The sequence below is a fragment of the Psammomys obesus genome, unplaced genomic scaffold (assembly GCF_907164565.1).
Source record: "Psammomys obesus unplaced genomic scaffold, mPsaObe1.curated_primary_1811, whole genome shotgun sequence".
Classification (NCBI taxonomy): domain Eukaryota; kingdom Metazoa; phylum Chordata; class Mammalia; order Rodentia; family Muridae; genus Psammomys; species Psammomys obesus.
The window spans coordinates 7,483,322-7,507,187 of NW_026596101.1; the positions used below are offsets into that span (position 1 = coordinate 7,483,322).

At 39.8% G+C, this 23,866-nt stretch overlaps 1 protein-coding gene across 3 annotated transcripts in view; it reads right to left on the reverse strand.

The window, feature by feature from the left end:
* The window catches only part of LOC129692233 (contactin-4), a 1,033,094-nt gene that overhangs the window by 19,290 nt on the left and 989,938 nt on the right, over window positions 1-23,866 (reverse strand). For 2 of the 3 annotated variants that reach the window (XM_055628514.1, XM_055628515.1), the window contains 3 exons: window positions 13,420-13,595; window positions 8,756-8,876; window positions 1,454-1,612 (listed from right to left, as the gene is read on the reverse strand). In XM_055628514.1, coding sequence (XP_055484489.1) covers window positions 1,454-1,612; window positions 8,756-8,876; window positions 13,420-13,595 — 456 coding nt within the window. The remainder of the gene's footprint in view (window positions 1-1,453; window positions 1,613-8,755; window positions 8,877-13,419; window positions 13,596-23,866) is intronic. The other variant, XM_055628516.1, reaches the window with a different exon arrangement.

Below are 23,866 nucleotides of genomic sequence, written 5' to 3' on the forward strand. Positions count from 1 at the left end.
TATAATATAATATAATATAATATAATATAATATAATATAATATAATAAATATAATAAATATAATAAATATAATATAATATAATATAATATAATACTTGAATTAATTCTTCGTGACTGTCAGACAATGTATTTTGAGCACATCACACTCTCCCCATCCCCGATTCCTTTAGTTTATCACATCTCAGAAGTGGTTTTCTTACAGTAAATGCTGACTTTCTGTGGATTCAAGAATATAAGAAAAATAATCATTATCTTTAATATGCTAACCAACAAATCTCTGTAGAAGTGAATTTTCTCCTCCTGTTAAAAAGGCTCAGTAACAACCTTTTAGCTTAAATATAATAATTTTACTTTACTGTTAGAATAGCTGTAAGAATTATAGCTAGACCTGGCATTATATAGTAAATGCAAAAAATATGTGAACTGAGAATAAAATAATGAAACAGCTTTCACCCTTGAAGACTTTGTGCCTTATGGTATCAGTAACTGATGTCTGACTTGAATGAACTGCTGTAACAAAGAGTGTGAGAATTATTTCACTATAAAAATGGTGTGCTATTACTTATAGCAACAGCAGTGTTATGGTTTGAACTTGAAATCTCCATCAAAGGGTCATGTGATGAAATAATGGTCCTAGTCTACTGGAACTTGCTTGGGGAGTGACCAAATCTTAAGAGGTGAGTCTAGCTGGAGGTGATATGTCAATGGGGTACTCTTTTGAAAGGTATCCTGTCTTTGGTGCCTTGCTGTCTCTGTTCCCCAGAAACCAAGTTCCTGCCAGCATGACGTTCTGCATGGCTTCCAGCCCAAGGCAGCCAATCTTTGACCAAAACCTCTAAAAGTGTGGGCCAAAAGAAATCTTTATCCCTCTTAAACTGTTTCTCCCAAGTATTTGTCAAAATGACAAACTAGCTGCATATAAGAGCAGAAAAAGGAAAAGCACAGACTAGAGTTTGTGAAACTGATTAAAACATTTCATGCCTCTTCATCTCCACATTAGTATGTGTGCTGGCGGAGGCAGCAAGACAAAAGACTTCAGATATTTCTCAGGTATTATATTCCAGACAGCTGTCCGCAAACCTTGCAAAGACCGTGATTATGGTCTCGCATTTTCCACTACTTTCCAATGTGGAACACTGAGATATGGAGGTGACTTTACATAATACACAGATCAATGCATTTTATTTTTATAAATAATTTCAAGCTCATAAAGAAAATAAAAATACCCAACATAGCATACCAGTCATTTCATAGATACTATGGCTTAGGTCCATGACACTAATGTAAATTAGTGTGGAGGAAAACATTAAAGAAATCGTAGTAGAGTTGAAGGGTGTCTGAGAGACAAAGATACAATAAATCATTTGCAGCTGTGCTGACCGAGATGTTGCCCATTCACACTTCACTCTAGAAGTCTCTGATGGACACCAGCACTAGGCATTCAATCTGATACCTGTACTGACTGCTTGCCAGCCCACGGAGAATGGAGTTCTTGCTTGGATGACATACATGGTGACGGGGCTGTGGTTATCAGGTCCAGGTCTCCACGACAGCTGGGCAGTGGTATCTGTGATTTCATCTATTGTCACAGCCTCAGGAGGACCTGGAGGGCCTGGGTAAGAGCAATATTCAGAATTGGACAGCGTACTCAAATGTTCAAGTATATGATCTACTCACTTATATTGGGTACAGGTTACTCAATCATTTAACTACGTACATATCCATGCCATAATTTTCTTTTTGAAATCATAGCAATGAACTGACACATGGCCCTTCCTTACAGACTCACAGAATATAGGGGAAAACCCACAAACAGACAAAGTGTTATAATGGAACGTCTTGATATTAGGAGAGAATTTTGGGGCACCGTTGGCCGACTTCCCTGCATCAAGCAGCTAGATGTGCTTACATGCAAAGGGACATCTATGAAAATGGCCAGTTCTCAAGTGTCATAGAACCATCCTCCTCTTCCTAGTAATTCCAAAACTGAGCTGGAGTTTAACGTCCCTCTGGAGCAGTTTCTATGAGTCATACCTATATTTTTCTACTTATACTCTTGATGGTTATTTCTTCTCTACTTCTAGGTACCTAAACCATTGAGAAGGGAAGAAATCACACCTAAATGAAGGTCCGGAGATCATACACAGTGGGATGGAAAACAACTAGGGGGTAAAACAACAACAGGGTCAGAGTAAAGGCCCAGAATATTCCTGGTTGCCAGGATTAGAAGCTGTGACTAGACAGTTAAATGCATTTTTTAAAAGTGTAGCTTAAATGACAAATGATCACCTTGGAATAGAAGGTGAGGATGAGAGGACAGGGTGACAAACTCCATACTTATTGGACAGACGTAAGGATATATTCCTAAGAGGTTGCCCCCCCCCCCCCAATTTAGCAATCAAATGGGTTCTCAAAAGATTCCTGTCTGTGCCACAGGGACAAGGTAAAAAGGACACCTTTCACAGAGTGGTGAAAAGTTAAGGGGAATTCCTGAGGTAAGATTTTGTTCTAAAATTCACCCCTTCACTTTTATGCTACACCCTGTATTCTATCTGCTTCTTTAAAAATCACTTTTTTAGATTCAAAGGTGAGGCTAAATTTATCTTGTCTTCCTCCTACCCCTGCTCCTGAATAAAACGTCTGCAAATGTGTGTGTTGGAACTGATTAATTTTCCATGGTGACATTTCGGCACGGCAGTCTAATGCCACCTAGACAGACCTGAGGTAACCTTTGGTCTTCACTCCTAATAACCAGGTAAAGCCCAGAAGACAATATATGCCCCCTTTGTATCTGGCCAGCTTTCTCCTTCTAGTATTTCTATCCTTATTCTTTATGAATGTTGTTCGGGAGCCTTTAGAATCTCCCACAGACAGAAAAGTGTTGCCTTTCAACTGCTCAAAGAATTAAATCAATAAGAAGTATCTGAGCCCCTTTGTGGCCACTGTGTAGAAAGAAAATGAAGGGGTGCCATGGGCCTGTCGCTGGAGGGAGGAAGGTGTTTTCAGGGCTTCTCTCATTCTTCATCTTTCTGTCACCCAACCCCACTAGTGCATAGCTGTGCTCTTGGTGAGGGTATACTTTGTTTTAGGGAAACTGGACCCATCTTTCAAAACAACAAAAATGTCCGCTGAGCACAGTGTAAGATGTTTTTTGTCACACCACACGTATAACTATTTTGATGCTGGTGTCTGCTTCTTGCTCAGGAAAGGGAGGCCTTGCTAGTGGCCATGAGATGGTTGCAGATTAAGCAAAGCAGGCAACAGAGAATTAAAGGTTCCAGAGTCAACATACAAACCAGCACTCGTTCCAAATACATAAAGCTCTTTTTTCCCCCCAAAGGGAATGTGAGTTTAATCTTTTATTTTCTTTCTTTTTTTTTTTAAAAAAAAATTAGTTATTACAATTTTTCACTTTGTATCCCAGCTGTAGCCCTCTCCCTCATGCCCTCCCAGTCCCACCCTGCCTCCCTTTTCTCCTCCCATGTCCCTCCCCTAGTCCTCTTCTCCTTCCATCTGACCCTAGCCTATCAGGTCTCATTAGGACTAGCTGCATTGTTTTCCTCTGTGGACTGGTGAGGCTGCTTCCCCCTCAGGAGGAGGTGTTCAAAGAGCCAGCCACTGAGTTCATGTCAGAGATAGCCCCTGTTCCCCTTACTAGGGTACCCACTTGAACACTGAGCTGCCATGGGCTATGTCTGTGCAGGGTTCTAGGTTGTTTCCATCAATAGTCCTTGGTTGGAATATCAGTCCCAGAAAAAACCCCTGGGCCAAGATTTTTTGGTTCTGTTGTTCTCCTTGTGGAGCTCCAGTCGGCTCCAGGTCTTTCTATCTCCCTCTTTTTTCATATGATTCACTGCACTCTGCCCAAAGTTTGGCTGAGTCTCAACATTTGCTCTGATACCCTGCTGGGTAGAGTCATACACAGTGGGATGGAAAACAACTAGGGGGCAAAACAACAACAGGGTCTGTGGTAGGCTCCTGTCTTGTTTCCTGTATTCTCCCTCTTCCGATCTCTATTCAGTTTGCCTTTCTGAATGAGGATTGAGTGTCTTACCTAGGTCCCTTAACAGAGGAATGGATACAGAAATTGTGGTACATTTACACAGTGGAATACTACTCAGCAATTAAAAACAAGGAAATCATGAAATTTGCAGGCAAATGGTGGGAACTAGAAAAGATCATCCTGAATGAGGTATCCCAGAAGCAGAAAGACACACAGGGTACACATTCACATATAAGTGTGTATTAGACATATAATATAGGATAAACATACTAAAATCTGTACATCTAACGAAGCTACAAAAAGCTCTTAAGGGCAGTTAAGTGCTTTTCTGTCTCCCCACTGCAATGTGCATCAAAGATGCAAGGACAGAGCAGGAGGAGATAAAATGAAAGGCTATGGCTTTAAGTGTCATATTAATTTATTGGCCTTATTAACTGATTGGGCTACACTTTCTTTTAGACTGCATTTGCAAATTCCTCTTGGTATCCAGTGCTATTTTCTGTGAAATGAAGTATACAATATCATTTAAGAACTTCAAGTGCTACTGATTTAAATATTTATTAGTCTAATTTATTGGTTTTTAAACTGCTGATCTGAACATTATCCTAATTAAATAGAGGATAAATTACCAGCAGCAGAATTCTTTTGTCCCTATGGGGAGAACACGTCAGCTCTGGTGTGTTTTTAAAATGGAAATTAGCACATTTCTATAAGTTATTCTGTGGGCAGAGCTACCTACGTTGAAAATATAATTTTTAATATTTTATACGGCCTTTATCTTTTTATGTATTTTTATTTATATATTTATTTACTACAATTTATTCACTTTCTATCCCTGCTGCAGTTCCCTCCCTTGTATTCTCCCAGTCCTACCTACTCTCCCTCTTTTTCCCCTATGCCCTTTCCCTAGTCCTCTGATAGGGAAGGACATCCTCCCCTTCTATTTGACCCTAGCCTATTAAGTCTCATCAGGGATGACTGCATCATCTTCCTTTGTGGCCTGGCAAGGCTGCACACCTCAGGGAGGGGTGATCAGAGAGCCTGCCACTGTATTCATGTCAGAGACAGCTCCTGTACCCCTTACTAGGGAACCCACCTGGAAACTGAGCAGCCAATGGGCTTCCTTTGAACAGAGGGTCTAGGTCCCCTCTATGCCTGGTCCTTAGTTGGAGGATCAGTCTCTGCAGGGCCCCCTGGGCCCAGGTATTTTGGCTCTGTCGTTCTCCTTGTGGAGTTCCTGTCCCCTCCAGGTCTTTATATCTCCCTCTTCTTCCATAAGGATTCCAGCACTCTGCCCAAAGTTTGGCAATGAATCTCAGTATCCCCTTCAATACCCTGGTGGGTAGCATCATCAGAGGTCCTCCGTGGAAGTCTGCTGTCCTGTTCCTTGTCTTCTCCTGCTCCCGATGTCTCTTCTGTTTGCCCTTCTGAGTGAGGATTAAACATCTTCCCTAGGGTCCTCCTTGTTGTCTAGTTTCTTTAGGGCTATAGACTTTAATATATTTAGCCTATATTATATGGCTAATATCCACTTAGAAGTGAATATATATCATTTGTGTTTTTCTGTTTCTAAGTTACCTCACTCAGGATGATCTTTTCTAGTTCCCACCCTTTGCCTGAAAATTTCATGTTTTCCTTGCTTTTAATTGCTTAGTTCTATTCCATTGTGTACATGTACCACACTTTCTTTATCCATTCCTCCACTGAGGGACATCTAGGTTATTTCCAGATTTTGGCTACTACAAATAGAGCTGCTATGAACATGGTTGAGCAAATGTCCTTATTGAATGGTGGGGCATCTTTTGGGTATATGCCTAGGAGTGGTATAGCTAGATCTTGAGGTAGCGCTATTCCTAATTTTCTGAGGAAGCACCAGATTGATTTCTAAAGTGGTTGTACAAGCCATTCTGATGGGTGTAAGATGAAATCTCAAGGTCATTTTGATTTGCATTTCCTGAATGCCTAAGGATGTTGGGCATTTCTTTAAGAGTTTCTCTGCCACTCGATATTCCTTGTTGAGAATTCTCTCTTTAGTTCTGTACCCCATGTTTTAATTGGTGTGTTGGTATTTAACTTCTTCAGTTCTTTATATATACTAGATATTAGCCCTCTGTCAGAGATAGGGTTGGTGAGGAGCCTTTCCTAATCTGTAGGCTGTTGTTTTGTTCTGATGACAGTCTCCTTTACTTTACAGAAGCTTTTCAGTTTCATGAGGTCCCATTTATTGATTGTTGATCTTAGAGCCTGTGCTGTTGGTGTTCTGTTCAGGAAGTTGTCTCCTGTGCCAAAGAGGCCAAGGCTTTTCCTCACTTTTTCTTCTAACAGATTTAGTGTGTTGGCTTTATGTTGAGGTCTTTGATCCACTTGGACTTTAATTTTGTGCAGGGTGGTAAATATGGCTCTATTTTCATTTTTCTACATGTAGACATCTAATAAGACCAGCAACAGTTGTTAAAGATGCTGTCTTTTTTTCCATTATATGGGTTTGGCTTTTTTTGTCAAAAATTAATTTTCTGTAGGTGTGTGGGTTTATTTCTGGGTCTTCTATTTGATTCCTTTGGTCCACCAGTCTGTTTCTATGTCAATACCATGCTGGTTTTATTACTGGTGCTCTATAGTATAGCTTGACATCTGGGATGGTGATACCTCCAGAAGAGCTTTTATTGTATAGGATTGTTTTAGCTAATCTGGAATTTTTGTTTTCCATATGAAATTAAGGATTTTTCTTTCAAGGTCTATAAAAAATTGTGTTGGTATTTTGATGGGAATTGGATTTAATCTGTAGATTGATTTTGGTAGGATAGTATGGCCTTTATCTTCATGGACCACTTTTTTTTTTTGTGGCAATTAACAGGTAACTAAGGTAGTCATAATGGGAATGAAATTCATCTTTAACCTCTTTTGACAATTAAGTTGCTAATTCCTGTGCGTTTCACCCTCAGATCTGCCCTGTGCCATACAGTATTATTTTCTATTGATTCTGAAAATACTTTATTGCCTGTGCACTCGGATTCACTCTGCCTCCAATCCTGAGCTAGGACTTATGTTTTAGGCTCAGGTGGCTGGCCAGAATTTCCCATTCCCAACAGTTAGAAATTCTGGTTAATGGTTGGAGGTGTGTGATTATGTTGATGCTCTGGGTTGGCCTCTGGTTGTTTGCTTCTTTGTTTAGCAGAGTTGGGTGAGGAGCCCAAGGCTTCAGTGCATGCTAGGCACATGCCACATCATACCTTCAGCCTGATTTGTTTGTTTGTTTGTTTATTTATTTGATGGTTTAAAGATAGCTCAGGCAAGAACACTGGCTGCTCTTGTGCAGTACCCCAGTTCTCATCTCAGCATCTTTATGGTGGCTCACAACCATCTGTTACCCTAGTTGCTGGGGATCTACCATCCTCTTCTGGTCTCTGTGAGTACTGCATGCATACATGGCACATAGATTCAGGTAAATAAAATACCCATTCCCGAGAAAAAATGGCAACTCCCCTTTTCTTTTTTGCTGTTGGTTGGGCATGGTGGCACATGTCTGTAATTCCAGCATGGAGGCTGTGGCAAGAAGACTGTAAGTTTGAAGGAAGCTTCTCTTAAAAAAACAAAACAAAACAATAAAAAAAAAACCCAAACAAACAAAAACAAACAAAACAACTTAAAAACCCTAAATTTCTTTCATAAATGGATTTGAAGCCTGGAATTTTCTCCAGCTGGTGGACTCATTTAGTGCAGCCATAGCTGCAAGGCTTAGCTTAGTTCATGTCAGCACAGTACTAAAAGTATCCCCAAGGTCAATGTTCTGTATGAAATGCCCTGCTCCTCACTGCATTCCAAGTGAGTTAGGGTTTCCTTATCAAGTCAGATTTTAAAATTAAGGCAGCTCTCTTAGAACATGGTCCAGGAGTGGAGTTGTGTTTGTGTTAGGAGAATGCTGAGTTCTTGTGAGAACAAAAACTCTAGGAAAACAAGAAAGGAGCCTTGTGACCCTAGCTTCCTCAGAACACAATGTTGTCCTTGGAATGTGTTTGCATGCTCCTCCCAGGCGCAGAGCATAGGAATGAGTTTACTTCTGCTTGCTCATTACTGCTTACTGGTGTTACTCAATTAAATGTTTATATGTCTCCATGGAAACACGTTTCTACATGTGTGGCTTGTGCTTGTGATGGTACATGGCTTGAACCCATGAGAACTTTACTCAGGTGACCTTTCCTCAACCCTCAGAGTGTGAGTTGTGTGATGCTCTGAATAAAGTTGGCTATTGTTTGAGACCTTCAGCCTGACACATTTACCAGCTCCATTCTCCCAGGTCCTACTGCCTCCAGGGTGGCAAACATGGCCCTACTAATTTTAGGGGGAAAATGAGTTTTCTTAAGCCCCTAATGTTATGCCATTAGCCTAAAACACTAATGTTGTTCAGTCCAGATGAAACACAAAATGGCCAGTTGAATCACTTTTTAAACCGATTGAACGTTACTCTAGAACAACATATCAACTCAGTAGTCATACATGGGACACTCACTGGGAGTTCTTTTCAGTATGAGAACTGTTCCCCTCAGTGAACTTTCTGGTTATCTATTATGAAAAGTACATGTTCAGGAAACATTTATAAACTGTTAACCTCTGTGTACCATGGTTAGCTGATGCAGCTTTAACAGAATTCAGAACCATTGAGGCTGTATGTTGCTATGGTAGAGGACATACCATAGAAATATTGAAAGAATAAAAAGCAAGCCATAAGAAACAAAAACGAAAGTCTAGTAGTACCTCTTACAATCAGGTCTGCAGCAGCCGAGAGTTTGTCCACACTTGTTTGGACCATGCAGACATATTTCCCAGCATGCTTCAGTTGGATGTTTCGGATCATCAAATCACCAGCTGAATCCTGCTGATAAAGTAGAGGAAAGTGGATACAATTACTTTTTAATGAGCCCTAAATATCATTATCACATGAAGGACACTATGACTAATGGATTTATTTTACACCGGCTGATGAAAACATTAGTGATGCAAGCTATGGCTATTAAAACTATGTGAGCCAGCCGGAGAGATAAGAAAACCAGTGTTTTCTAAGGGGTTATCTTCCACAGGAGCTCAGGTGTCTGGATCCGTCCGTTACTCCTGCTGGCATCACTCAACGTTACACAATGTGGCTTTTGATAGAGCCTTATGGGTCCCCTTCAGCATCCTCTCAGCCTATTGCCTGCACTAGCATCCTGAGACTTTCAGATTCTATATTTGGAAAAAGGAGGCACACCTACATTTAGAGGCATCTGCACTTTTCTGCAGAAAATCCTGTCTCGCAGCCAGCATTTTGATTGCTCTCGGGTTTGAATTAAAGGATTATGAAGGCCAGGCTCTCTAAGGAAATCTTGAATCATCCAGTGTGGAATAGTGCTAATTTGTTTTCCAAATGCCAAATGCGTGTTTGATTAGCAGATGAATGGGACTAATTATATCCTAGTATGTATGCCTATATGCCCCACAACCATTTCTACACTGTTCACCAGAAAATCACTTTTCATAAATACTAGACTGTCCCACCTTAGAGTTTGGTTTCACTCCTTGGATACTGAGAAGCTTGGAGAATTAGGAAGTGACCACTGCGTGGGTTAGACTAGACATGCTTCTCTTCTTTCTGAAGTTGACACAGACTTTGAAGTTGCTATTTCTCCAAAGAGTACTGATAATGAGTGACTCTTTGTAGGATTTTTGTATGTAACCAGGACCTTGCCAGTGCCTTAGTTATGTTGACAGACTTAATTCTTACATGTTCTATAGGGCAGGTACTCTTGTTATCTTATTTACAGAAGAGAAAACTCTAACACAAAGAGGCTAGGCAACTTTCTATAAGCCATGTACACAGTAAAGGACAGTCAGTTCCAATCTCTGTTGTTTTCTGTGTGTATGTATGTATACATATGTATACATGTTTGTATATAGGATGGTGCACGTATGTTGTAGGTACATGGGGAGAAGAGTACAACCTCAGGTGTCATTGTCTACATTGTCATTTGACACAGGGTCTCTTACTGGCCTAAAACTTGCCAAGTAGATGAGGCTGGCTGGCAAACCAGCCCAGGGAATCTGCCTGTCTCTGTCTCCTAAGCACTGGGATTCCAAGCATGTGCCAACGTGCCTGAGTCTTATATGAGTTCTGGGGTTTGAATTTAGGTCCTGTGCTCAGCAGACTGGCACTTTACCAACTCAGCCATATCCCAGCTCCAACCCTTTTTATTTTTGATAATTACAGATACCTTACTCCAGGGAAGAACTACTCCTACTCTGGGAAAACAAGTCCTCAGCTTCTTCATTTGTTTCAGTAAAACAGGTCACACTCACATTTCCCGGGGACAAGGCAAAAGTTAGGAGTGCCAATCATTGCCACAAGGATTAGAAGAAAAGAGACAGGAGTATGTCTTGGAGGCAAAGCCACAGTTGGGAGACTTAGTTGTTTGGGGCTCATCTCTGCTGTGTGATTTCATCTAAGTCTCTTAATCTGTCTGCCTCTCAGTTTATTGACCTTTCAAAGAAGGATGCCCTCCCTACTGTGCGATGTTGTGAGAATCAAATGAGACTGGATATCTATGTGAAATCCTTTCACAGACTATGAAGCACAGAGAAAATTTAAACTTGTCTTATTGATAGCTGTGATCAATTTTCTTTGTGAAATAATCATGTCAAAGACCTTAAATCTAATTCCAGAAGAGCTAAGATGGATTCTTTTTATCTGAAAGTTATTTTATTTATAATACTTGTGTTCTTACTTATTTATAACACTTTTATTCTCATCTTTTTCCACTATATACTGATCACATCTCAGTATATAAAAAATGGGAAAATAATTACTCATCTATTTCATAGGGTTTCTGTGAGGATTGGGGAGCTAATATATAATAATAAGATGATTGATACATGAATAGGTGCCTTGCAAGTAAAAGGAATCAGCATTATGAAGCTGAGATAGTTCACATGTTAAGAGAGATTTAAATAGAAACTAAGCCTTATAATGGAAATGTTTGCAGAAGGGTGGGAAATAGTTGATTTTAAGGTGGAAGACATATTTACTTTGAAATGGAAGCCATATTGACTTTAAGGTAGAAGCCATATTGATTTTAAGTAGGAGCTATGTTGATTTTAAGGTGGAAGCTATATTGGCATTAAGGAAATATTTTTTACCCTATCTCAGTGATTCATTCTATTTACTAGGGGATGAGTATCAAAGAAACTTACTCTAGCCTACTTCAGCAAATAGCAACCTACTAACACAATTCCCATAGTTCTGCAACTAAAACTTGTGTTCTAGCTACTCTAAAAGTTTAGTGAGATTTATAGCTTTCAAATCAAACAAAAAAAATTAAAGGATTGAAGTAAGAGTCTCACAGAATGAGGCTGTTCTTTCCCTTAGAAATATCCAGATCAAAGGGCTACTGACATCTACATTTAATGTTCTTACCAAACAGGATAAAAGAGTAGCAGAGTATTTAATTCCTACTCCAACTGTGGTCTCTGTTCCATTTATGAAAGAGCACTTGAGAGCAGAGGAGAACAACAAAACAACTTTCCTAAAAACTCAATAGGATGAATCTGTTCACTATTCTTTCATTATGCTGATTTGGGAAGCACCAATTTAAGTGGGTCTAAGTTTAGAATGACACCTGGTTTCCTCCTCAACTATGAAATACTAAAAGTGTCACCATGGTTGACACTGGTGACTGCTTCCCTCTATTTGTTTGTAGCAATAGGGGATTGTTGATCCTGGTGACAATACTAGTTGCACAAAGGAGGAAGGTATTTCTTGTAAGAAAAGCAAATGAAAGCAATTATTTTGGTTTTTAATGCTTGATTTTTTTTTTAATTTGATACAAGGTCTTTCTACTAAAACCAGGATAGCCTATACCTCAATATGTAGCCCAAGGTTGTTTCAAACTCAGACCCCTTTGCTTCTGTTTCTGGAATGCTGGGGTTACAGGTATGTGCCTTGAAAAGCAACCTGGATTCTTTGCTCCATTAAGACTTTTTTTTTCCTGCATCTCAGTTCAAATGGTGCATAATGGCTATTAGGTTTGATTGGCCAGGGATCTTTTCAGTCATTAATCATCAATCCATGCTAATTAGTTACTGCTTATGAAATTCTCAGAGATTGCACTTTTTTTGTTGACTTTGCCCACAAAGTTGGTTTTAATGTGAAAATCAACTATCCAGTTTAGTTGATAAAGAGTATACTGGTATTCTCAAGGTATACTGCTGTTGTTATAATTAACATTATCACCCTTCTTTCAGAGAACACAGCTATTAGAATTTTAAACTTTTTGTATTTGTGTTTGTGTGTGTAACATGTATGGGTCTAGGTATATATTTTTAGACTTTGAAGTATTTGATATCATCAATATTTCAATGAAGTAGACTCTCTCTCACTAAACTGGGCTACATGAATGGTCCAGAATGGTTAATGACGGCAATGTCATCCAATCTTACTCAACCAATATTCCAAGAGAGAATCCCTAATGAGCAGAGACTTCCACTAGTGTAATAAATTGACTTCTCTCCTGTGTATCCAAGTGGATACATCATGCAGATATCCTTGGGGGATGTGTTCTGCAGCTCAAACTGTAACAAACTAAGCATGCATGTTATGGGCACAATTATTACAATAGTTAGGTCAAAAACATATTCCCAATATATCTTACAGAAGGAGTTGTTAGCTTCAGGGCATTTATAATCCACTTAAAAGAGTACACATGGGATGAGATAGGCAAATCATTAAATCATATTTCTACGGCAGCTGAGGGAGAGTAGGGTCTTTCAAATCATAGCCCCCGTTGGACACAAATTGCTTATAGATATAACTATCTCTTGGCACATATTTAATAATAATATATATATTGTCCTGAAAAATAAGGCATTTCAAAAATTGAAGCATTTGGATTCAGACTCCATGGAAATGATAAACCGCCTCAGTGTATTTGCAGAATCAAGAAAGGAAGCGACAATTTCATGATGATGAGTCTCCCATAGGAGCACAGAGAGATACAATAACAGCCTAAAAGTATATAAGGAAACTATCCTTAAGATATTTTATTAACTATTTAGTGGTATATTTTATGATATGTGTGGAGAGCTTGGGCTAAGTTCAAAGCTGAGTCCTTTTATTTAGTAGATATGGAGAAAAAGCACTTCATGGAACTCCTATGAGCCTCAGTTTCCTTCTTTACACACAGTGGAATTAACTAACCTGACACCAGGTTTGCTATCTATGTATGACATCATTTAACAAACGATGCGGAAATTAACCAAGAATTCTGCGAAATAAGATGCTTCAACAATGACTTCACATTGGTTTCTAAGTTAACCTAAACAAATTAATTTGGGTTAGATTGTAGAACTTTTGGTAGGCTGTTTCCTGTAGATAGTATGACATTAATACTTACCCCTCCGACTCTTTCAAAATGGTCTCCATCTTTGTCAAAGTCTATCAAGTGCCCATTAAACAACCAAGTAAACACAATGTCCAGGGAGTGATCATGTGTCACCTGGCAGGGAAGAACAATGCTTTCTCCCACAGTGACATCCATGCTGGAAGGGGGAACCATCACCTTTGTTGGGTCTGGAATTTGAAAGGAGACAACAAGGGCTGTGAATGCAGCTCAGCAGTAAAGCACTCTCCTTGCACGCATGTGTAAAGCCCCAAATTCCATCTCCAGTACCATCAAACTTCCTCCAAACAAACAAACAAACAAACAAACAAACAACAACAACACAGTTTGTGAGTTTGTGTGGCAACATAGTTTAGAACCCCACAGAACATACAACAGAAGAAAAGTAGTTGGTTTGGTAATCTTTCTAAAGCTGAGATCACCCAGTTTCAGTTAGCCAAGAGGCCCAGATTTAGACAGAAGGTTATTTTCAATATAAAAAGATGAAGCTGTTAGCTATGTGCCTTTCACAGAGCAATAGAATTCTGCCCAGAAGCCATGAGGTGAGATCTCTGTAGACAAGCACACAAGGGCCCACTGGATGGCAGACTACTCTGAAAGATCCTGTTTTTTTAAAAGGTTTGTGTATCTTCCCAGTCTCACTAACATCTGTATCTCTGTTCCATACTCTCAGTTCCAAAGGCAACTCCTCTGTTCTGGAGATTAGACAACAGCCAGCATTTCTCAACTTGTAAAGCCAGTTTCCTCGCCCTTACCCCCTCCACCACCAAAAGGAGCTCTTTATCACTGGCAGAAGGGAATAATGGCTATTTGTGGTGTCCGTTAGCATATCAAAGTGCATGCTGGCCTCCAGGTTTCCTCACTATCACAAGTACCTGTTCCTCATTTCAGAGTTCATGCTAGCCCCGCCTCTACTTGAAACTGTTCTAGCTCATGGGCTTCCCTCCCCCAGCTACTCAGTCTTCTTTTAACTCTGTTACTTCTGCTCTGCTCCCTCTCCCTTGTCTTCACTGTCTTTGTCTTCTCTGTGTCTTTGTCTTCTCTGTGTCTCCCTCCTCCCCCTCTCTCTGCTCCTGGTTCTCTCAGTTCCTGTCTCCTGGCCATACTTAGTTTACCATTTTCTCTCTTTGTTCTGAACTCTTCAAGATGCCTCTAGTGGTTCTCTTTCCCATGCCTAAAATAAAAATCTTCCCTTTCACCGTATCACACAGCAGTCATGCCATCAGTTTATGTACACATAAGCAGAAAAATCCAGGTAATTTTTTTTTTTTTCAAGACAGGGTTTCTCTGTGTAGCCTTTGCTGTTCTGGACTTGCTTTGTAAAACAGGCTGGCCTCGAACTCACAGAGATCCTCCTGCCTCTGCCTCCCTCAGTGCTGAGATTACAGGCATTCACCACAGAGCCCGGCTAAATCCATGTAATTTGAAGCTTGCTTGACTTTTGTTTGTTTGTTTGTTTTTGTTGTTGTAAAGGTGACTAGTGTTGTAGTGTAGAAAAATGAGAGGAAAATTCAAAGACAGTAATGAGTGGAAGCAAAAAATTTCCACACAAAGCAAAATCAAACCATATCCATATAAAACTTCTGTTTTTTCCTTGATGTAAGCAGAGAACTGAGAAGTAGTGAAACTATTGTTTTCATTTATGTAGAATTTCCCTCCATCTTTAGACTTATTGGTTTTTTTTTTTTTTCCAGTTGTTTTGTTTTATATCACTGTAAACATGGTAAAGGAAACCTCCCTCCCCTCTCCCCCAAAACCAGGGCCTTAAATCATGTTCAGGGCTTCAAGAGAGCTGCTGCCCATGTGATTCAGAAAGTAGCTAACCCGTGTCACATATTCTGGAGACAGGTCACAAAAAAACAGGTAATTTGACTTAATGTCCCACATTACAGGGTATTTTTTTTTTGTTTGTTTTGTTTTGTTTCTTTAAGGCAGTTTCTGGGCCTGGCTTCACCAGATCCTCCTGACTCCCTACACTTCACAACAAAAATTAATTCTTAGCTCCTGCACAGTGCTTTCCTGACCCCTTTCTGCTGAGCCTCAGGGTTGGGAGCACCAACCTCTCAAACTAGTGGTCTGTCCCTGTCTTTCTAAGGTTGAACTGAGACTATTGCTTTCTCCTCCTCTAATGATTTATTTCTTACACAGAGTGGAGACACAGCAAGGCATTCCTTCCAACTCGTATCTTCCAACTTATATGTGTTTGCTTATATCTTTATCGACCTATTTCATAATCTATGTAATTTATAGCTTGTCACTTTGAAATTAGTAGACATCTTATGGAATTTTATTACAAATATAAGCACAATGGTAATGAATGGCATGAAGAAGGTGAATTCTGTACATTGCTTCTCCAAAATAAAAAAGACTAGTTTCAAGCTGAAGCGATGGCTCAGTGCTTAGGAGCGTGTTCTCTTCCAGAGGACCTAAGTTTGTTCTAACATCCTTATCAGACAGGTTACAACCCTTTGTAATTCTACCTCCAGGGGTATCTGCTACATCTGTCCACACCTACACAGACATGCCTACAATATTAAAATAAACATTTGTAAAGGAGTATTCGTTTCCAATGTTACCATTTACATATTTTGTTTGTCGGTTGGTTGGTTTGTTTGTTTTAACTAGGATGGATCAAGCTTGCTTAGCACAAGTTTGTCAACTCTCAACCCACAATAGTTCTTTACAATGCTACATGGTTTCATAAATGCTATCAGAGGGTACAACGGTCGCAAGCAATATGACCTCCACATAGTGGCCATGTCCATGCCTAGTAAATGGAATCTCAATTCAGTCACACTTCTCAAAAATCCTCACAGTAAAACAAAGTAATAATTGCAAACAAGATTAAATCAAAACTACCACCATCAAGAAAGGCAACAAACAGAGCATAAATTAAATATTGTCCATATTCAAAGGACTCTGTTTTAGCCTGTGAGACATATACCTGTTTATCAAAAGTACTGCTTGAATTACAATCTGTGGTAGGAAGTCATATTTCATGGGAGACTCCTTCCCATGAGTCAATAATTGTATATATTTATGGGGTATAATGTGAGTTTTCTTTGTTTTAATATACATGTTTATGTTTTTAAAATTTATACACTATATTTTGATTATGGTTTTTTTTCCCGCCAACTCCTTCCAGAACTTTCCTGCCTCCCTATCCACTCAGCTTTATGTTCTTTCTCTCTTTCTTTCTAAATAAAAAATAAAAATCAAACAAGCAAGTCCACCAAAGCACCAAAACAAAAATCCAAACAAACAAGCAAAGGACCAACAAGACACAAACTGTGTAAACAAAGTACAATGAAATGGAAAAGTCCACAAAAACAAAACAAAACACGGAGTTTGTTTTGTGATGGCCAGCTACTCCTGGCCACGGGTCCTGCTGTAGTGTTGATATCCTCCATTGGAGAAAATTGATTTTCCATTTGACAGAAGGTATCATTTGCAAATAAGTTTTTAGTTAGAGGTGGGAACCCATGTCTGCTCTCCACTTTCTGCTAGGACCATGCCTGGCTTAGACCTGTGCTGGCTTTGTGCAATATACTGGTACACATATAAGTGTGTGTTTAAAAATTTCATTATCTATGGAGGAGGCTAATAGAGTGATAAGAATCATTCCTAAGGCCCTTAGCACTGTTAAGCCCTCTACATGATTCATTTCACTTACTCCTAAGAGATACCATTATTATCTCTGTCTAATAGACAAGAATATTGATGACCAAAAGAGGTTAGTAAACTGTGGGTTTTACTATCCTGCTTTCCTTCATGTAGCTGAGAACATGCACAAGTCTTTCAGCCCTCAAGCCTAAGGGCATAAGACAACAATTCACACTCTTTATTATGTGCAGTCAACTGAAGATATTTAAGTGCAGAAAGGATTTTAAGAGTTTCTGCCATAGGATACAAATAGTACCGTAAAAGAAATGAACTTATTGTTACAAGTAGATAACACATAGGGTTTCCTTAAATGCTTCCTCTAGTGGTAAGAGTACACACCAGACTTAGAAGGCTCAAGTGTCCAGGTTGAAGTCCTTAAAACTATCATTCCCTGACATTTGGGTCATCAGCAAGGAGTCTGCACATATTCCAAAATCTACATGCATTTGAAATTATATTGTTTCCTTTGTATAACTTCTCTCATTTTGTGTTAGAAATTGAACCCATGGCTTCCCATACCTTGTAAGCACCTAATCACATCCCCAGCACATTCAGGGATCTGGGACAGATTTTTATTAGTGAAACTCTAATGCCTGTTAACCAAGGACCAGTGGGGTTTCTCACATAAAGGATCATGCTGGCCAAGTTGTAGTACTGACAACAGCTAATTCATTAATTTAGTGCTTGTTGCCAATTCATGCTCTGAGCTCTGAAGTAGCAACAATCAATGCAAAGTAAGTCATGCATGTCCACATACCAGAGAGGTCTCCCAGGGACTAGGGAAGATTAAACTCCGGAGCTGGAAAACCTCATTAGGTCCTTGGTTTTATCAGTGTTTGCTTCTTCAGCACTCTTGTTTACTGTGTTATGACTTCTGATGCTTTTACTTGATTAATTTCTTTGAATTTGAAACTGCTGTACACAAATAAACAGATGGCTTCTTGCGAAAACAAACTGTCTCCCTCCCTTTGGTTTTAATTCATCAAGATCACGAAGGACCTGTATTTATGACTTCTGTTTTGACAAGTCGCTCTCACCATTGTTCTGTGCACAGAGCTCTCAGAGGCAATTAGAACTCAAGACGCTGTTTGAATCTGGTTGCAATTAAGTGACAACAGTAAGTAGGCCCAACAACACTCTAGATCCTCCTTTCTGTGGTAGTTTCCCATTTCCAACATGGAGAGCGATGAATCCAGGACTCTAAAACACTGATGCTAACTGATACTTGTTTACTAACTGCCTAAGCTACTAAGAGTTTATAGAAATTATTTTATCTCCTGCAATGTTTTCTACATAAACCAACTGATCTGTTTTAAAGAGTTTAATGACCACAAGGAAAAGTTAATCATTAGACAATTAAATAATCAGATAAACAAATAGATGTATGCAAGATAATACACATCCAAGCCATTTATGTGTTGTTTTGATGATAGGTAAAAGGGCCTTCTGAATTAATGATAATGTTTATAGAACAAGTGGTTTTAGTCACACAGCAGAGATACCTACTTAGCCATGTTTATTTGGAGTACCACCCATAACAGCCAGATTGTGAAGTCAGCCTAGTTGTTCACCAGCAGATGAATGGGTAAAGAATAAATACAATGTAGTATAGAGTTTTGATTGGCAATAAACACAGGACAAAATTACATCATTTGAAGAGATTTGGATGAAACCAGAGATTATCCTGTTAAGTGACATAAGCCAGCCTTATAAAGATAGTTATCCACATGTTTCTCTTGTGTATAGAATCTAGATTTAAAAACAATAGTATAGAAAAGGCTGGGCATGGTGGTACTCTCCTTAATCTTAGCACTCAGGAGGCAGAGGCAGGTGAATCTCTGTGAGTTCAAGGCCAGGTGGTTGGTCTACATGGTGAGTTCCATGACATGCAAAGCTTTAGAATGATGCCACCCCTGTCTCTCTCCTTCTCTCTATGTACACACACACACACACACGATTACATGTGGTAGAAAGACACACACACATATGATTACACGTGGTAGAAATAAAGGCAAATACTAACTTCAAAAGTACTTTCAGCCCATGGGATAATAATTCCATTAAAAAATGTTCATGTGAGTGAGCACAGGCCTACACATACCTCATGCACGTGCAGAGATAACAAGACAACTTTGTATGTTGGTCCCTGCTTTCTACTTTGTTCGAGACAGGGTCTCTTTGTTGTTCATCTTTGTCCACCTGCCTAGCCGGCCTATGAGCCTCTGGGGTTCCTTCTCTCTCCACACGGTCACATGGTAGGAGTTCTGGAACTACAGATACCCCACATACAGGTTTTCTGATATCTGAATTTAGGTTCTCATGTTTGCGTGGCAAACCATTTACCCATCAGCCATCTCCTCACACACAATGATTCTACTGCTGACGTTGCTCTCTGAACATCACATCTTTCATTTTGTGTTACAGTTTCTTCTCATTTCAACCACAGTGCTAAGATATCCACTTGGTGCCTATCAATGAAGTGAGTGTGTATGAGTGTGTATGTGCGAGTATGTGTGAGCATGTGTATGTGTTGAGTGTCTGTGTGTTTATGTGTGTGAGTGTGTGTGCACATGTGTGCATGTATGTGCACACGAGTATGGACATGTGTGTGTACACGAGTGTGTGTGTGTCCATGTGTAAGCATGTGCACATGTGGGTGTGTGCATGCGTGAGTATGTGTGAGTGTGTATTTTTGTTGTGTGAATGTGTGAGTGTATGTATGTGAGTGTGAATATATGTGAGTGTATACCTATGTGTGTGTGTGCACGAATGTGTGTGTGTATATGTGTGTGCACATGTATGTGAGTTTCAGTGTTTGTGTGTGTGTGTGTGTGTGTGTGTTTCCTCATCATGAATCATTTGTTATCAAATTTCCTAACTGTGATGGCAAGATTGTGTCTTCTGTTTTTAAACTATTGTTTATTTTTTTAGGAAGGGGTTAAAGAATATATGAGATTCTTTAAAGGCTTGAACTTGCCAAAGAGCTAATGGCTGGTTTACTTTTAATGACTCCAGGGAAAATGGACAGAGAACTGCTTTTAATAAGAGTTAAATGCCACAGCAAAGGCTGCTGATGTATGTCTCATGCTGGTGGGTAATCTTCAACACTCTGTAGTTCACCCCTATTTTTCAATAAAAATAAACTCCATGCTGGATAAACTAATTTATCAATTCTTTATCAGATATATCATAAAGGATGTCCTAAATATTAGATGGAAGTCAAGGTTCTGAGGGACCCGAGCTTTTTTCTTTTACTCTAGAATGAAATCTGACCGGGATAATAGCAAGTGGGCGCACTTTGAAAATCTAGCACACTCGGTCTGCGCTGCAGGGTGGGCAGTGCCCCAAGAGAAGACGACTGTTTCAGAATGAGGTGTCCATGTAACTGCCAAAAGAGCTAACGCAGTCTCAGGCTGCACGTGTTATTCCAGGTTAGGGAGGAAATAGTTCAGCTGTAGTTCGCATTAGCCAGGACATAGCTAACCACGACCGACCTTTGGACTCAGTGACAGGTTATTACACACAGGCTACCGAAGGATCCAATGCATTAAACAGCAAAAGTCACCGAGAGTGTTGAGTACAAGCAAGAAGAATTAAGAGAGGTGAATTAAGACAGTAATTCTTAAATCCATGAAGGGTTTTCAAGGAGAAGCTTAGTTGCCTGTTTTGTATTTGCCCACAGTAGAAAGGAGAAAGCAACAGGACCATTTTAGTCCCGCAATAAGGAAGGGCTTTCTAATCATTGGATCTTTCTACCGGGAAAATGGGTTTCCTGGGAAAACCATGAATCTCCATTTAGAGAGATGTTCAAATGGATGAAACAACCATCAGAAATGGGTACAAAGTGACGCTGATGTCCAGTCATGCTAGACAGGGTCTGTTGCAACACTGCTGATTTCCTCCTTCCGTCGGTACCCACCGCACAATGGTGTCTGCCCGGCTTCTCCACCTTACACCATTTGCCTGCTGTGGCTTTGGCTGGTGGGCAGCTTCTGGGAAGGTATTCTGAGTTTACACAGAAAATTCCCGCATGAATTAATTACTGCTGTGATGGCTGTCAAATGGCCCTTTGTGATCACCTTTCTATGCATATACACCAGGTGACATTCTACTCTAGTGAAGCCCATTCTTGCCTTTCTGATGTGTTTATTTACTTGCAGATACTGACAACAACTCATGACTTCAACAGTTCATAGGCTGTTACTGACATTATTTTAATGCTTAAAAATTTTCCACTTTGGCCAGTGGGAGTCTTCTGAGGTTGGAGTCTCTGTCCTTGTCAGTATTTCCTTACATTTTTACCCAAAAAGATGTTCTAGACCTCTCTCTCTCTCTCTCTCTCTCTCTCTCTCTCTCTCTCTGTGTGTGTGTGTGTGTGTGTGTGTGTGTGTGTCAGAGAGAGAGAGGCTCTTAATGCTCATCATTTTCCAGGTAGGTTATGCTGGGTTACAGCAGGCACATATACATGTAGCCATGCCCAGCGTTTCTCTCTTCCATGTGTGCTGGAGATTGAAATCATGTCCTCCTGCCTTCACAGCAAGCGCTTGCCTAGTGATTCCCCAGCTCCAGGCTTATCTGACATTTCTCTTTTCTATATCCCTAGAGTCAATCACTTCTCCAAGGAACCCTGGTGTCTTCTTAGTTGACTATGTTTTTGAGAAACCCAGATAGGATACTCATTTTATAAATATGCTCATTGTTATAGACATCATCTTACACAGACACACACACACACAGCACAATACATGCAAGAGTACACACATATAAACAGTTATAATCTTAAATATATCTTATTCTGCAAATAATTCTTTATTGTCTTGAGTTTCTTTTTGTACCATTGTGCTTACTATTAATCCCTTAACCCTGCTGGTTACATCCTCTGCATCATGCTGCATCTATCCATGACCATTTTGTATCCTACATTCTGGGCCCATGGACTCATCAGCCCAGAGAGCTTTCCATCCTATCTCATCATGGTTCATAGCCAGTCATTGTAATTTTTCCTTTGTGCTAGGAAAGAAAAAGAAGGGAAGGCTATTTAGTTTGAATTTTATTTAACATATAAATGGTCAAAACTCATCCCCAGGGGTTAGAGAGATGGTTTATCTGCTAATGTGCTTGCTCCACTAGTGTAAAGACTAACATTTGGATCCCCAGAAACTACACAATGTCAGGTCAGTCAGCAGCTGCACTAATTCCAACACGCAGATACAAAGATCCCTCAAGCAAGGTGACTAGACAGACTAGCCATATCAGCAGGCTCTGGGTTCCCCTGAGAGACCCTGCCTCAGGTAATAAGTTGGAGGGCAATTAAAAGAAATTCCCAACATCAACCTTGAGCCTCAACACACATATACACGTATGTGTGCTTGTACAAACATGCATCCATGCATATGAGAACATGCATAAACACATGAGAAGAAAGAAGTAAAAATAAAATACACCACCAAACATTAAAACTTAAAAGACAGCCAACTCTAATTGGAGAGCAGATGCCATTTAAAAGCTCAAGTTTTACATTACTTACAACAAAAACAAAACAAAACAAAACAAAACAAAAAAACAACAGAATCAACCATGCCACTTAAAACAATGACTTTTTACACATCGAATGCACAATGAGAAAAATCTGAGTAAATACACAAATAAAATACTTAATGTTGGGGGCAAGGCATTGCTTAAAATATATATTTAGCTTTAGAGACCAATTCATCTTTAAGTAAAGAAAACTGGATTCATTTTCTAATTATTATACTCCATTGGGTCATTACATTCTATAGTTTATTCTTATTTCTTGGGTTTGTTTGTTTGTTTTTCTGAAATAGTGTTATGCTGTGAAGCCTGGGCTACCCTGGAACTGCACTTTTGTCTCAGCCTCCTGAATGTTAGGATTACAGGAGTGTGTCACTACTTGGCCACTGCTACATTGTAACATGACCCCCCCCCCACACACACATGCACACACACATACACACATGAATCCCTCCGCCCACACACAAAAAGCACATGCACCAAATTTGCACTTTTCTCCCAGTGTTACTTAATGGAATAATCCATTCTGTTGGGGAGTCGAATGGGAACATGAGATGGATGCCTATGGAGGTCCTTGAGAAATCTATGCACCCTTTCTTTTTCACATGGTTTTATTATGGCTATTAATAGGTACAAATTCCATGGACCCTGAATCTGAAAGAATGTCCCCCGAAAAGGACTTAGGATCACCTGCCTCTTTGGCAGCAGATACCTTATTTCAGCCGAGCAGGGCCAACCTGTATATATAACTCAGCCTCATTCGGCACATAGTTGCCCGTTGAAGTCTGCCTTTGGGTGATGCCCTCCCAGCTCTGCCTGTCTTCAACAGTGGCTCTATTCCTCACAAACCGTAAGCATCAAAAATAAGGTGGCTCACTTGAAAGCACAGAGAGGCTGCCCTAAAAAATCAGCATGGAAGGAACACTGAGGGATCAGAACTGACCCTTGCATGGCAGGCATTGCAGACGGAGGAGGGAGGTTGTGGAGGACACTGTTCTCCAGTTCTCTTTAACCCTGCAACCTAAAGAAGACAGCAATGTACGAACCCTTTCCTGAATCCGGGTGTTTAATTGGTGCCTTGGTTCTTTGAGTAACGTGATAAATGACAAAACACCCTAGTCAATCTGAGTAGAAACTGAAGACTCCTTTATAAAGCAATTTACAAATCACCTCTGAGCAGAATACTTATGCTCTATTATCGAGGAGGAAGAAAAAGAAAAACAAAACAGAGCTGTTTAATAAGAGT